This window comes from Cetorhinus maximus, chromosome 7 (genome assembly GCF_964194155.1).
Source record: "Cetorhinus maximus chromosome 7, sCetMax3.hap1.1, whole genome shotgun sequence".
Lineage (NCBI taxonomy): Eukaryota > Metazoa > Chordata > Chondrichthyes > Lamniformes > Cetorhinidae > Cetorhinus > Cetorhinus maximus.
In genome coordinates, this window is record NC_135885.1 from 41,520,853 (window position 1) to 41,537,674 (window position 16,822).

Below are 16,822 nucleotides of genomic sequence, written 5' to 3' on the forward strand. Positions count from 1 at the left end.
ATGTCCTTCTTGAAGCATGCTCCACAGGCATTCAGGGACAACACCTGAAAAATCAACTACAATGAACTGGATACTGTGTCCGGATGGCTGAAAAATGTCTCCCCCACCACATCCTGTTTTCTCAACTCTCAAATGACCAGTGTTCCGGTGGTGGGGGGGGGCAAAGAAAATGCTTCAAAGAAATTCAGAAGCTCTCCTTGAAGCATGGCTGCATTGACATTAATGACTGGAAGGAACTTGCTGCCAATCATTCAAAATGCAACAACTTGTCCACCAAGCTACATCATGCTTCGAGTCCAAACACCTTAATGAGGCAGAGTGGCAGCAGGGAAGGAAACATAAGGAAGCAAATGCTGCACTCTGGATCCCAGTACCTGACAGGATAACCTGTCTCATGTGCCCAAAGATCTGCAGGCTGAGAGTTGCCCTGTTCAGTCACATGAAGACCCATGGCGTAAACTTGCGACTCTGGATAGACATCATCCCCAAATCAAGGAAAGCTGCTGCCACTGCTGTTGTGACAATGAACTGGTGGACAGGCTTTGGGGAGCCATGAGGTGAGTTACTCACCTCAGAATTCCCAGCCTCTGACGTGTTTTTGTAGCCACAGTATTTATATGGCTGGTCCAGTTCAGTTTCTGGTCAATGGTAACCCCCAGGATGTTGATAATGGGAGATTCAGCAATGGTAATGCCATTGAATGTCAATAGAAGATGGTTTGATTCTCTCTTGTTGGAGGTGGTCATTGCCTAGCACTTGTGTGACGCTAATATTAGCTTGAATGTTGTCCAGGTCTTGATGCGTATGCAAATGGTCTACTTCAGTATCTAAGGAGTCATGAATAGTGCTGAACATTATCCAATCTTCAGTGAACACTCCCACTTCTGACCTTATAATGGAATAAAGGTCATTAATGAAGCAGCTGAAGTTGGTTGTGCCAAGGACACTACCCTGAGAAACGCCTGCCATGATGTCCTGAGACGATTGACCGCCAACAACTACAACCCACCTTCCTTTGTTCTAGGTATGACTCCAGCGAGTGGAGAGTTTTTCCCCCGATTTCCATTGACTTCAGTTTTGCTAGGGCACCTTGATGCCAAACTCGGTCAAATGCTGCCTTGATGTCAAGAGCAGTCACTCTCATCTCACCCTTGAGTTCAACTCTTTTGTCCATGTTTGGTCCAAGGCAGTAATGAGGTCAGGAGCTGAGTGGCCCTGGCGGAACCCAATATGAGGATCAATGAGCAGGGTGTTGCTGTGTAAGCGCCACTTGATAGAACTGTCGACAACACCTTCCATCATTTTGTGTTTCTCTATTGAAAATAATTGTATCTCCTGGTGCCTAACTTGATAGCTACAAGCTCCAGAACTGGCTTTCCTTTTGTTTGCCCTCTTCTGTACCATCTCCAGAGCATCTACATTCCCTGTCATGTATCAGGATTAAATTGGGCACGGTACTCCAAAACAGGGCAACCAAAGTCTTGTTCTTTTAAATATCAGGCGGAAATTGCTTTCACATAGGAATGAATATCTTCTAACAATAATCAAAAATCTGAAGGAATGAGACTCCACACTTGTGAAAGGTTCATTTTCATTGGCAGAGAAGTGTTGTGGGATTTTTCAGCCCTGCCCACCATGAGGATCATCTGGTCCCACCAAAAGTTAATGGACTGCTGGCTGGGCCACTGCATCCCCCGTGGCAGGTCCTGTGGGGCTGAAAAATCCGGCCTGTTGTTTTATAGTAATTATCACACCATTAAAAATTTCATTGCATTAACATGGACAAGCCCTAACTTTTCATGCAAATGCAAGAGAGGGATTTTGCCTGTCATTGCTCATATGCCCATACTGTACATAATCTCCTTGGCCATAAGTATAGATTCAAAGTCCAGATGAAATCATATGTTTGGCATTCACAGGGTAGAATTCTAATCCCCTGCTCTAGTAATAGCAGTGCCACTTGGGTGGGATTGGGTGAACTAGCACAAAGGATTGGAGAATTTAAAACACACGTGATTTACCAACAAAACCATTTGCTCCAGCCTGGAGTATCTGTGATCTTTTGCGTTGGTTCAAGATTCAGTTCGCCTGGATTAGGCCACACGCATGAAAATGGCCAGCTGCCCCCATCGCCCAGCCACCAACCCCCCACCACCACAATGGTGACATTGCAAGCTTCTGCCAATTGCACTGGTTCGCATATTTTCTTGGGTGCACAGGTCCTAATAGGCAGGTTTTAAAGTTTTTTCATATCAAAAAATATCCAATTTACTAAGAGTCCATCTGGTGCACACCAGCGAAAGAAGTGCATGGTTCAGTCTAGTTTCTCAAGTCATTTTCAGTGATTTAAAGTCAGGTTATTCACAAGTAGTGAGCTGGACGATCTTTTCAACAATCCTCACTTTCATCTGCATCAGTAAAACTGCACCAGGTTACCACTCTGAGATATGTCAAAGAATAATTTTAATGAACAGAAGAAGACCGATCGTGCTGGTTCATGGAGGATTTTAGATTTGTGATTCTGAAAATGAGTTTTTAGCAGAAGTTTGTATTGTAACCTAACCTGCAATTTCTAACACGTTTTCGGTGCAATTTCCGTGCAAAGCAGAAACTCTACCCCATAAATCTTATAAAAATGTCCATGGTATTGATCAAATATACTGATACTCTTCTGTATTGGAAACAAGTTTTGGAAACATATAATGTAATTTTTCTGAATATTTGTACAATAATGAGAGGTATTTCAGTACTATTACCCTGTTTTTAATCAATGGGTAAAGCAAATTATTGCAAATATAACCTGAGGTTACCTCTGCAGCACAATTTTTCTAATACTAGCTAATTCTATCTACATTCTCAAGACTTTGAACAAAATGCTGCAGCAAACAAAATAAAAATGGAAGTTTTCAAGAATAAACATTGATTGGGTGACTTCTGTCCAATTGACTCAAACGGTGTGTGAAGTTGATACATGTAAGATTCAGAAATGCAGATTTTAACGTGTCCTTTTTCTGCTGTTGTACTTAAGCTGCGGTGTTAGCGAAAATGTAACTGAGGGCATTCAGACTGAGGAGTCAGATGGAAAAGCATTTGGGTCCAAAAATGTAATCAGTATGCTGGATACAACCGACACGATGGGTGGGTTTTCAATACAGTGCTGTGCCGAGAATGCCATAGGCTCAATCTGCAAGAGAAGCTATCTTCCAAAGCAAGGTAATGTCAAGGTTGTATAATTCTTGAAGCTATGTTAGTGGCAACATTCTGAACTAATTGTGATACAAGAAAAAGTAAACTGAAATAGAATGCAAATGGTTGCACAAGGTTTGCACTGCACTATGTTATTTTTCACACCTATATAATACTCTTTTTTATTATTCCAGGCACACCATTCCAGCAGTTTATTTTCTACACGACAATTGGAATCTTTGTTCCAGCTACAATCCTGTTAATAGTTTTCATATTCTACAAATATCAAAAGGTAAATAAGCACTTTACTTATGAATAATGTGCACTGGAAATTAATATCTTACGTATTCGATATGACCAAGCGAGGAAATGTGTTCACCCTGCAAGTGATTTTTTTTCTGCCTGCATTCTGAAAATTGACAAACAATTTAAATCTAGTTGACTAACTGTTTTGGAGGTTTGTGGGAGATATGCAAGGTGTGTTTCAGCCAACATTAATTGAATGACTGATACATAAACTGGGAAAAGGAAATACCTTTTAAATCAACTGTTCAAATCTGTTTTTGAAAGCAATATTTTTAATGATGAAAAATTACTGCACTTTCATGCCTTCTAGAGAATATTTTTCTGTAATATTTCAATGTATTTCTTACTATTTTTTTCTTGTATTATGACACCATTACTTTAATTTTAATCATACCCTGTGGTCTTTGAAATTCCGGTACCTTAGCTGTAGTAACAGATGCAGCCACAGGGGAGATTTTTCCCCATGTCGGGCGGGCTGGTCGAGAGCAGGAATGGACCCAATCACTGCCCGCGATCGGGTCTGTGTCACCATTTTACGTGGGCAGGCCAATTAAGGCCCACCCAGTGTACTTCATGACTCCCGTGCATAGTGGGAGTGGGTGGTCGGCGGCAGGTGCACTCGGACCGCTGGGTCCAATGGCAACCCGGCGGCCTGTATAAAGGAAGGCCTGGCAGCCTTGGAAAGGCTGCTCGCAATGGCTAGGAGAAGGGCTCTGCAGAGGGGCAATGTTGGTGATGCAAGTCCAGAGGGTAGGCCATTGGGGCAGGCCAGGCCGGAGGGTAGGCCACCGGGGCAGTGTGCCCCTTGTTTCTCCGACGAGTGCCTAGCTGCCCTCCTGGAGGAGGTGGCAGTGTGGCAGGAGGTCCTTCTTTCGAGGGACGGGAGGTGGAGGCCCCCCACCTGACCAAACATGCATGGGAGGAGGAGGCCGAGAGTGTGAGCTCTCATGATTGGTGCGGCGCATGTGGCTCCAGTGCCGCAAAAGGTTTAATGATCTCCTGCACTCGAGAAGGGTGAGTACCATGTTGCCTCAAATCACTTAATGCAGCCCTTTCCCCCCAAACCCACCCGATCCCCCCTACACCACCGCCAACTCTGAGTACAGTAATGTCATTGAATCCCTCACGGCATGGATCCCTCACTGGGTGTGATAGCAGAGATTACCCATGCCCAGTTCACCCTGAGAGGATTAAGCTAGGATGTGTTCTGCATCCGCAGCATGTGTGACACTGACACCCAGAGTATAGAATGGGTTTAAAAGTCAAGGATCTGCACCTAAGCAAAGTGCTGGAGCTGCGAAGCATGTCAAAGTCAGGGTGCTAACATGCTGGGAGGGGAACTTCCAGATGGCGGGGCACCAATCCATCTTCTTGCGCTCCACGTGCTTGTGCCTCCTTGCTTAGCAAAGTGGCACCTTGTGGTGCCACATGTGAAGGAGGCAGCATTTGGCCAATGGCGGGGTGGGGGTGGGGGTCAGCCCTGGCTTCTCTGGGTGAGTGTGCGGCAGCTACGGAGTGATGAAGAACTGGAGTCCTGTAATGTCCCACTCTGGCTGGGTTGGCAGGGATGCGATGGGAATCCAGATGCAGGTTGGAATAATCAATGCCCCTCTCTCCTTTTCAGGAAAAGGCTGTGCACAATGCGTTGGAATGAATGCGGACTGGCGGAGGACAGGCCCTGTTGGCCATCCTAATGGCTTTCGAGCTGCAGGCCATGGACATTGAGAGGCGCCATGACCCCAGGTCCACCAGTGGTGGCAAGGCTGGGATGCCACGGGGAGGTATGTTTGGCGAGCAGCCAGGTCACTATGTGTGTTGCAGAAGCCACGGCACTGCTGAATGCTCAGTGATTGAAGTTAACAATGTGGGTTGACCATTGATTATGGAAGGATGAGCGCATAATGATTCGGGGGAGCGGCATACAAATTGACATTGTCTGCACTGTAACTAATCAAATGTCCTTGTTCTTCCTTTCAGCATCACCGGAGCAGGGCTGGGAGGAGGCAGAGGGGCCACCTCTCACCCCTGAAGCCCCAGAGCGTCACACCATCTCAACCAGGCACCTTGGTGGGAATTAAATCTTCAGCTAGTGTCCCGGAGCACGGCGGTGAGGGTACTTCACATTCACTTGAGGTGTGGGCAGAGACAGAGAGTGCCCAGGGCACCGGCAGTCAGAGGGCTGCTGGGAACCAGGTATTTGTTTGGTCCGTGGATGATGATGGGCCTCTGGAGTAGTCTGTGAGGCAGCAGACGCTGGAAGTGCAGCAGGGTATGCGGGATGATCTGCCGGAGATACATGAGGCTATGCGTGGCATGGTGCCCATGCTGGAGGAGTCCACGCGGAGCATCACCGATGAGCCTCATAGCCAAGCGCCATGCTTCCTCCTTGGAGAGAGTGGCGACTCTTGTGGAGAGGCACCTTCAGGAGAACAATCAGGGCTTCCTGGGGTTGCGCTCGGACCTGCAAGCCCTCACAGCGGCATTGACCTCAGCTGGTCAGTGCCAGTGTGGGAAATGGTCTGGGCACCAACTATCCCAGCTCGGTGCCCATCCATCTACAATGAGCAGGGAGGTCCGAAGCAACCTCACATCAGCGCAGCAGCTGACAGTCATCTCTGCGGGCTCCTCTCAGGGCGCTCCAGATGAGGGCAGCAGCTCCTCCGCCCCTCTGCCAGTGACCGTGGCATCCGATGAGGCTGCGGCGACTGGGAAGAAACCAGCTGTGGAGCTGGCCACCCTCCCAGGCAGGGCCAACAAATGCTCCGCGGGCCAGAGGACATTCGCCAAGGTCATCGAGCCCATCAGGACAGCGCAGTGAGCAGGCTGTCTCAGATGCCAATGCCAGCGAGGGAATAGCACCTAGACATAGGACCCATAAACGTAAATTTAAGGCACCTTAGGTACACCACGGGTTTCTTACTGATGCTTTTATGTTGGCCCATAGTAGTTTCTGGAAGACTCGGTGTGATGTGCAACACCATTTTTGTTTTCCTTTATGAATTTACTTTTGTTTACTCAATAAATTTTGATATGTTGCCATGCCTCAGGGTGATTCCTTACTTCTGCATGTGTATGGGAAGCCCATGATCTTATGATTGAGTTGCTTGATATTGAGCTTTATTGACAAGGGCCTTAGTTAATGTTAGTATCCAGGCTGATTTAGTACTCAGGTACTGAGTGTGGAGCCTGCAGCCCTGGTGTGTGTTGAAGGTCCATCTGTGTTGGGCTAGCTGAAGGTTCTTTGGATTAAAGCCTGCCGGGTGTTCCTGCCTCCCTGGAGTATGCCCGGGTCAGCTTCTACCCCCTCAGCGTTCTCCTGTGCATGCTCATCCTCAGACTCACTGCTGGACTCATCGTGTGCATTCGGAGCAACTGCGTCCACGTCTTCCTCGTCCACTGCTTCGCCCCTTTCCAGCACCAGATTGTGGAGAGTGCAGCATGCAACCACTATCAGTGACACACGATCTGGGGGGTACTGGAGTGCAGCCCCTGAGCAGTCCATGCATTAGAAGTGCATCTTTGGAACACCAATGGTTCTCTCCACCACAGCCCTTGTGGAGGCGTAGCACCTATTGTACTGCTGCTCAGCTTCTGTTCTTGGATGGCGGAGAGGTGTCATGAGCCACCTTCTGAGGTGATAGCCCTTGTCACCAAACAGCCATCCATCCAGCCAAGCCGGAGCACTGAAGAGCCTCAGCATGCGGGAGTGTCTGAGGATGTAAGCGTCGTGGGAGCTGCCTGGGTACCTTGCACAAACTTGTAGAATCAGCATCCTGTGATCACACACTATCTGCACGTTCATGGAGTGGAAGCCCTTCCTGTTGATGAAGGCAGTGGACTCACCTGCTGGCGCCTTGATGGCCACATGTGTACAGTCTATTGCACCTTGGACGCGGGGGAAGCCAGCAATGGCCGCGAAGCCTCTGGCATGTTGTGTCTGGCTGGCCTCATCCCAGCGGTAGTGGATGAAGGTCAATGCATGTCTGAACAGAGCGTCTGTCACCTGCTTGACACAAGTGTGTACAGCTGATTAGGAGACACCGCAAAGATCACCCACCGACCCCTGGAAAGAGCCAGAGGCAGAGAAGTTGAGGGCAGCTGTGACCTTTAGTGCCACTGGCATGGGGTGTCTGCCCACACAGTTTGCGGAGATCTCAGGGCCTATCATCTGACAGATGGAAGTGACTGTCTCCCTGGAGAGATGGAGCCTCCTTCGGCATTGGACATCAGACATGTTGAGGTAGCTGTTTCACCGCCTGTATACCCTGGCAGCAGGATTGTGGCGACTTCTGTGGCCCCTTCTGCCTTGCACTTCCTGTTGGCCCTGCACCCCCTGTGCCTGTGCCTCTCCTCCCAAAGGTGACTCCCCTGCAGGCTGAATGTGGACTCCTGGCCTCCTCCCCCTTCTGGCCCTCCCTTCCTCCTCAGAGGAGGTGCCTCCAGTGGAGAACATAACTCGCATTCCCAGGCTAAGGAAAGGCTTCCTGAAAGCTGCAGGCCCCAGAAATGATTTCTACTGTAAAGTGCTGACCAAGGTTTTTACTCCTGTCCTAGCAGCTGGTATGAATTTTGAAGTCTTCCAGCTCCCTCAGGCAAGTAGAAGTTACTATCACACCTAAATCCCTTAGACATCACATTCGTGACCCCACTCACACCTCTTATCCCGCCCATGGATGAGGTTTATACAAATGTCTCCTACCCGCCTGCCCATTGCACCCGTGTGACATCCCGAAGATCGTATGGGGTGCAAAAAATCAAAATCAATTGCTGCCGCAAGGGCCTTAACTGGCCCGTTAATTGATGGCGGGCACACATCCGAATTTATAGCGTGCCCACTTTCCCAAATATTGCGATGGCGAGCGGTGACGTCAGGACTCTCGCCCAACGTCACCGCGTGTCATTTTATGCGTGAAGACACAAAGGGGCAATTTAAACTATGGCTGCTAGTGTATAATGGACAATGGTAGCTCAGCTGATTTCTATTGATTTAGTGGGAATAAAAATAGGAAGTGTATAGCATGTGGCCAATTTAATATTGCATGTTTTAGACAATCACCTAGGGCAGGATTTTCCAGTTGTCGGGTGGGCATGGTGGGCGGGCCTGGGAGCGGCTGGGAAACGGGGCGCCGCCCACGATCGGCCCCCGACTGCCATTTCACGCTGGCCAATTAACAGCCAGCCAGCATGAAAGGCTGAAAGGTCCAGCACTGCTGGCGCACGGCAGGGAGAGGGCAAGCACTGAAGTCAGCGCAGGCGTGGGGGAGCACGCAATGAAAGCTCGCTGAAGACAGAGAGCTGCCTCAGGGAGCTGAAGAATGTTGAAGCCAAAAATAAACATTATGAAATTCTGAAAAAAATCTCCACCCATAAGAATCACTCACCTAAACATATTGATGATAAAAATTCTGCCCAAACATTTTTGCTTTTTAAAAAATTAATGTTGAAAACCTCTTCCCGACCTTGGATAAGGTTTCCTCTAAAATCCAAAGGCCGCCTGGCCGATTCGCCTGCCCGCCAACCGTACTGTTGGACGGGCAGTGAAAAATCCAGGTCAATTACTACATTACTGGCTTTAATAGGCCTCATAACTGCCGGCAGGCGCGCTGCTGACTCTCACGCACGCCTGCCGACTGAAATACCACGCGCTATTTCACACTCAGACGTGTCGGGTGCGCGCCCACACACTGAGCGAAAAATCCTGCCCATAAAGTTCACATTACCCCCAAAGACCCTGAAATTACTTTCTCTGGTGAGTGGGCTTAGCACATCCCTCATGCAGCCTGAGCTGCCTGGAATTCCTACATTGGTCCTCCTTTTTTTTCTTCCTAACTATTCAGATAAGAGGATTCACAGTGAGAAACCCATGAGTACCTATAATGGTGTCAAATTAATAAATATATATTTTCTAAGAGCCCAAAGGCTTGAGGATCTAAGCATTAGCAGAGATTAAAAATGAACAACAAAAAGATTTAAAAATCCAGAAATGGCCTAAAAACACATCTTTATATTACTACAACTTACAAACATCTTCCACATCTAGAATGACCTAGGTATAAGAAACCAGCTGCCAGATTGGTGGACTGAAAAGAGATAGGATCAACTGTTATTCTAGTTTGGGAAATCTCTCTTGCTGACTTCATTTTCTGTAAAGTTTTGGACCTTGTTTGAGATGAGTGGAATTTTCACTTCCCCAAGGCTCCATCTGAAACTGACTGCCGGGTGATTTCCAGGCAGACACCCAATGCTTCTCCCAATTTTTCACTCTTGCCAGACCTCTTGCACCAAATTTATCCTCACCACCATTATGCATCAGACCACTAGAAAATTCAGGGCCTATATGTCTATGCCTATTTCTACAGCACAACACAGATCAAAGCCATTAAGTCTGCTTTAACCGTTAAATCATTGCATTGTTCCTACAGAGCAATTGAAATGTAGTATGAAGAAGGTTGGGTAGTAACTACATTTACATAAATCCAGATTACTGGAAGGAAATATACTTCCAAGTAGATCTGATAACTAATTCAAAAAAGAAGTAGAATAAAGTAACCATAATATGTTCTGTTACATCAATTAACAGGTTGTATCACTCAGGAGTTTATTCAAATTTCTATTCAGCCTCATTCCTACAATTAAATTAATGCAGTAAAAAGACCAATCAACTATTCACATTGAATATAAATCACTAGAAAAAAATGCTCATGTTCTGAAAGAGTCCTGAAAATTAGCTAAATCTCATCATTTTAGTTTATAATTGGTTTTTAATTGAGGTCCTTGGTAATGTTTCTATTCACTTTGGATATCCCTTTACATTTAGGTACACAGTATGCCCAATGTTAGACCAAAGATGCCAATAATTTAACATTGATATGAATGGGTCTTTAAAACCCATGTCCTGTAAATGGTTCTAACTGGCCTATCAAAATGGTGTTTATCTCTTTGCATTTAAAAATGAAAACAACAGTTTTGTCAGGAAGAATCCAAGTTAAAAGCATTTATTATTACTAACAATTGAAAAATGCAGGAGCATAGCTCTTCCTACAGGCTTAACGGGTTCATATTCATGCAAATGCAAAAGATCTCATGGGCAGGATTTTCCCGTCAGTGAGAAGGGGAGTGGGGCCTGCTCGCCGACGCGTAAAATGACGCGCGGTGATGTCGGGCGGAACTCCCAACATCACCGTGCCCCATTTAAATTTTCAGGTAGGCGGGGGCGCAGCAAAATCAGCTATAGGCCCGCCGATCTGTCAATGGCCAATTGAGGCCATTGACAGAGTCATTGAAGTAATTAATAGGCCTGCCCATCCCACCTTAAGGTTGGCGGGCAGGTCAGGAGCCCTGACAGGCTTCAGAAAAAGCATGAAACCTCATCCACAGGTGGGATGAGGTTTCATGTAAGTTTTAAAAAACTTAATTAAAGTTCTTCAAAAAGTTATGGACATGTCCCAACTCATGTAACAGTGTCACATGAGGGGATATATCAGGGACTTATTTTTCTATTATTTAATATTTTTCATTGTAGAGCTGAGCTCCCTGAGGCAGCACTTAGCCTCAGGGAGATGAACGCGCTCTTTTGTGCACATGCGCACGAAAGAGCGCACTCTCGGGTTTTGGGATTCCCCCTCCCACCTGCGCAGGGAGCGCATAGCGCTTCCATGCGGACGTCACGCTGGGTGGGCCTTAATTGGCCCACCCACATAAAATGGCAGCGCGCCCCAGATCGGGGCGCCAATCGGAGGTGCGCCCGCACTTCAACTTCCCCCCCGATGGGGGGAAAATCCTGCCCCATGTATTTTAGTTATTAATTATGTATAATATTTCAAATTGCTAAGGATTATGTGATGAGAAGTTCTGAAATACTCTTATTTGATAAAACTAGACAATTAGATAGGAAAGACAGAGATATTGCCATTTTAATACTGGAGAGATCAATTGACCCTTCTTGACTGCAGTGAATTTAAATCCTCCCAAGTGCTAATTTTCCGCTTTTCTTCTAAACGAATCTAATTTTCCTGCTTTGTCTCACTGCCCTTTTATGTTCTTCTTCTTTAATTTATTATCTTTTTGAATACTACAATAAATTTAATATCAATCACTACTTGTGGAAAAGCATTCCACATATTCCAGGAACTATTCGGTGTGAATTTTAACACCTAGGTGGGAAAGCATCCCAGCAAGCGGTCTACTTGCCTGGAAGTGACAGTAGGAGCTGAGCTGTTAAAATCGGCTGGGCCTCGTTAACATGTCACAGTCCAACTTTTCACCCAAAGCGAGAAGGAGGTGGCAGGAAGGCAGGCACCCCAGAAACTGCCCACCGACCCAAGGTAATTGTGGGGGTTCCAGGACAGTCTACGGTTTGTGAAGAAATAAGTGTTGGGGAGGACTGTGGGGCAGTCGGTTCCACACCTTCCTTTGTGGTGCTCCTCTGGGCCCCATGAAAGCAAATTTTAAGCTTACCTGTAAAAGTTTGCAGCGGGTGCCATGCTGACTTCTTGGTTGAAATTGCACCATGGTCCTATTGACACAATGTGATTTGCCTAATTCTATCTGGCAGCTGCTTGACTCTGGCAAGCACTTCATCTGCCTGGAAAATCATGCATGTTAACATTAGAGCAGAACAGAGTGGGTTCATCCACTCCATTTTAATTACCAGCTTTGTGTTTTCATACCAATGGAAATAATTTGTCAATATTTACATTGTCTATCCTTTTTATCATTTTGAACACCTCTATCAAATTCTCTCTCAATCTCTCAAGTCCAGAATGCAGCTCCAGTTCTGCTAGTCCTACCTTGCCTTGTGATTTCAGTCATTTATTAATCATCCTGCATTGCGTTTTCTCCAGAATTATAACATTATTCTTATAATGAAGAATCCAAAACTAAACACAGCCTTCATGATGTGGTTTTATCTTCAAGTACATTCTGTCTAGTTGCCACCAACATTCATAATAGTTTTTAAGAATTTTAAAATCAATTTGCAAGCATTCTCCCATTTCACTGATCAGACCCAGATAATATTGAATGGGGTAAGTTTTACAAATTAGTCTTCCTGGCAGTAATTTTCTAGTGATAAGACCTCTGTTAGTACCACTTTGTAACCAGACACCAGAAATGTTTGAAAGTAGCTTAGTCTTTCTCATCTTCCTTTCTGTGTAAAAGTGTCTCACTTCTGTGTAGAAATGTCTTCCACTCAGCACTTCCCCTGGGGGCAGAACCGAGAGCAGGATCTCAGGGCGAGAGGAACTATGTGCAACCCTGCATCCTATAGTGCTATGAAACACCCAATATGAGAATCAATGCACTGTGTGCAGACTGGATTGTTAATATTTAGCAGCTCATGAGGCAGCTTTTAATCACATTAAAATGCTTATCTATTGTGTAGCAATACCATAGCACAGAGATTTGCAGTAAGAGAGTGGTGGAATCTCATTTACTCTTTGTGCACCTTACATCCATAAATTCCCAGTTGTGTTACTGGAGATAAGTATTAAGTGGAGATTAAATGTTGCTTCACGTTGGGAAAGGGGGAAACAGCAAGACAGTCATTTTCCTCTTTGCTCTCACACATTTGCAAATATCTGGTTCATTGCTCCATCAGCAGAGAATAGTTCACCTCTTCCAACCCTTGCATAGAGTTGTGCATGAGCCACAGCAAACAAGAAAGAGAAGGAACTAGAGAGTAGTGTTATCCTAACTAAAATGATTTAATGTTCTTTTCAGGTAGTACTCTTTGTAAAATAAGAAATGGGGTTAGACTAAATAGCTCCAATGTGAACCTAGCAGTGGCTTAGTTACCCAACTGTGTTGAATTTCTTATGATTCTATAATCAAACATTTTCTCCTTCAGTACGGTTGTTTATAATATGATGCATAGCAATTATTGGCATATCAGAAATTTTCACATTGGTTAATGTACAATCTCATTCTGGTCTTCATTCAAGCAACCTGGCTATGAAAGACAGCTCCACATGATACAGGTTGTTGGATCATCTGAGAATGACTACATTTATGTTGATTTTACCCACATTGATTATGACATAAAATGGGAATTTCCTCGAGAAAACTTGGAACTGGGTAGGTAATCTATTCCAAAACCTAATACAAAATAAATATTTCCACTAAAATAGCATGACAAATAAAGTGACAAAATAAGACAGGCTACTCAGCTCCAAATAACTTTATATATCTATGTGCTTAAAGTGACACAATTAATTTTGTAATATTTTACTGAAAGTGTACATTAAAAAATTAACCTTATCTTTCAAAAGATTAGTTACTTGAAAACACTGACATTATCACTTGAGAATTCAGTGCTTTCTTTTGTACACAAAATAATGACAAAGGGTTAATTATCAAGAACTAACAGTTTCTTCTGTTGAACCTGCACAGCAGATTAAGTAAGAGTTGAATACATGAATTTGAGTGATGCGTGTCTGTATTTGATCATTCTTAATCTGAAAATGGTTTCAAAGAAAATGAAGACCAATGAACTATTCCAATAATTCACAAATGCTAACACTTTTTTGAAAAAGTGCTTACCTTTAAAACTGAAGACAGCATCATCGAAAAGAAACACATATAAAATGCTGGAAATATACAGCAGGTCAATTATCAACTATAAAGAGAAAAGGCATGTCATGACATTTTAGGTATTTATGTAACTGGTATTCAAAAATACAATCCCAATTTTTAAAAAATTTCCTTCTTAATCCACAATAAGTTAAAATTCCTTCTTTGATAACAGTGGTCAGTATGTGTACTAACTGTAGACAAATTTGGTATTATTCTTAATTAATTGTTTGTACACTATAGGGAATGTACTTGGCTCTGGTGCATTTGGAAAAGTAATGGAAGCCACGGCATATGGAATTAGTAAAGCAGATGTCCCTATCCAAGTAGCTGTGAAGATGTTGAAGGGTATGTGCAACTTATGCCACACTAATCTAAGTAGAATGTTTATGTGCAATGTTGTACAAATACTGACTCACACTTGGGTAACCATGCAAATATGAATTATGTTTTTTCCCCAATATATTAATAAAATTGCGGATTCTGTTGAATTATTATAAAGGGTATCAATTTATTAAAAATTGTATTTTAGTTTTTATTTATTAGCTTAAATATAGCAGAGAAATAGAAGCTACAACTCAGTGACCATTCTTATGGCATTTTGCTATATTTTTATTATTTTTATTTTCAGACTAATATTTAGATTAGCAGAATTAGTCTTGCCTGTATGTTTTCCTAGATAGTTGAATGGACCTGCCACTTCTAAGTGCATTTAGTTCAATATAGCAGCTCAAATTTTAGCAGGTGCTCAGAAGAAGCCAGGAATAAAAGATCACTTAAATAAAAAAAGATTGTGAGCTATATTCCTGCATTATCGATTAGATAATAATGGGTCAATCCAAAGCTTGAATAAATATGTCCAACTGATTGGATAACTCATAAATGACAATGTTAGAAATGAAGCTGAGTGTTGAAACTTTAATAGTTGGAGGCTACAATAAGCAGATAATAATAAAGGATAAGAAGCCTCACTTCTTCTGAGATCATTCCTTTTGTGGGACACCATCCTATAGATTTAGCTATTGGAATTTTGGAAAGGATTTTTGCCTAGATCAGTGCCTCCTTCCCTAACAGCACAGTGGGTGTACCTACACCATAGGGACTGCAGCGTTTCAAGAAGGCAGCTCACCACCGCCTTTTCAAGGGCAATTAGGGATGGGCAATAAATGCTGGCCTAGCCAGAGATGCCCACATCCTGTAAATGAGTTTAAAAAATGGTAAGGTAGATGTAGAATAAATAGCATGGCGCCAAACCAGTAAGAATCAAATTAGACCAATATGAAAGATGCCAACACTATAGCCATCTTAACACCTAGCAATTGGTAGCTTGGAAGAAAGGATATCTAAACAGACAACATTTACTCAATCCCACTGAGTCTTAACCCATTTCAAATAAACAGATTAATTACTTTAATAAAGTAGAACACACAGGAATTTCAGAAGAATATGGTAATTGATATGCTAAAAGAGGCATTTCAATTCGTTAATGTCACTTATCAACTATCTGAGAAGGTGCATTAATTGACAGAATTACTGTCTCATGGAAAATCTCCTTTCTTGAATATATCCATGCCTTATTCCTAGAACTAAATAATCATCTTGAAAATGTAACTTAACTGCCTAGAAATTCTCAATAAGGTCTAGGATGCCCCTGCTATTGAATAATAGTACACAAATGCCTAACGCCTGCTTCAGGTATGAGTAAAGGAGGCCTTTTTTTTGTCCTTACCCACTATGTTGGGCATTGCACTTCTGAACAGGACAGCATGACATCCGCTATTTTGGTGCCTGGTGTCTGTGCAGTGCTCACATAATGGACACTACGCAATGTAGTTTCTACGTATCTTATTCAAATTAAAGTCAAGTAGGATATTAAACTGGAGAAGGCAAAGACCACTGAGGTGTTCAGATAACTATGAGGGTAAAATTAAAGGCAACTAGAGATTGTGATTTCAAATGTGTCTTATTCTTTATTCCTTTAAAGGTATAGTAAGAGTTAAATGTACACAATTTGTTTAATAATAAAGATAGCTAGCAATGTAATAGATCATGTCTATTAATTTAGTACATTTGTTTAAAAAGTACAATTTTTACAAAAAGCCAGTTAAAATGATGATGTACATTATCAAGTTCAAATGTCATCATTGCAGTTTGAGAATTTGAAGTCAATTTCAAAAATATGCAAATAAAGATCTATATCATTAAAAGTAATCAAGAAGCTGTTGGATTGTTCTAAAAATCCAACTGGCATATTAATGTCCTTTAGAGAAAGGAAACTGCCATCCTTACCTAATCTGATCTGTATGCAACTTCAATCCTACATCACCATGATTGACTCTTAACTGCCCTCCAAAGTGGTCCAGCAAGGTACTCAGTTACCATCACTTTCTTTGAGCAACTAATGATGGCAAATAGACAATGATCTTTCCAGCAACACCTATATCACAAGAATGAATTCTAAAACTTAAACTGGTTGCACAAATATTTCAGCAAGTTTACAATATCAAACCATGTCTTGAATAATAATTTAAATTAAATCAACATGAACTCATAAGTATCTTTTATTATCCACTTAAAAGAAAAATATGAACCTTCTGAAAAAGATGCCTTAATGTCTGAACTGAAAATGATGATTCACATGGGGCGCCATGAAAACATTGTGAACCTTTTAGGAGCTTGTACTATTTCTGGTAAGAAACTATGTCCTAAACCTTTGTTTACATATCTTCATAATTAAATCATGCTATTTACATTTGCTTAC

The 16,822-nt window shown here is 43.3% G+C and overlaps 1 protein-coding gene across 1 annotated transcript in view; it reads left to right on the plus strand.

Annotated features, from left to right (window-relative positions):
• Window positions 1-16,822, plus strand: part of LOC144683110 (receptor-type tyrosine-protein kinase FLT3-like) — a 55,522-nt gene that overhangs the window by 17,198 nt on the left and 21,502 nt on the right. Inside the window, exons 7-11 of the mRNA XM_078546127.1 lie at window positions 3,029-3,213; window positions 3,381-3,478; window positions 13,434-13,566; window positions 14,305-14,409; window positions 16,641-16,751. Coding sequence (XP_078402253.1) covers window positions 3,029-3,213; window positions 3,381-3,478; window positions 13,434-13,566; window positions 14,305-14,409; window positions 16,641-16,751 — 632 coding nt within the window. The remainder of the gene's footprint in view (window positions 1-3,028; window positions 3,214-3,380; window positions 3,479-13,433; window positions 13,567-14,304; window positions 14,410-16,640; window positions 16,752-16,822) is intronic.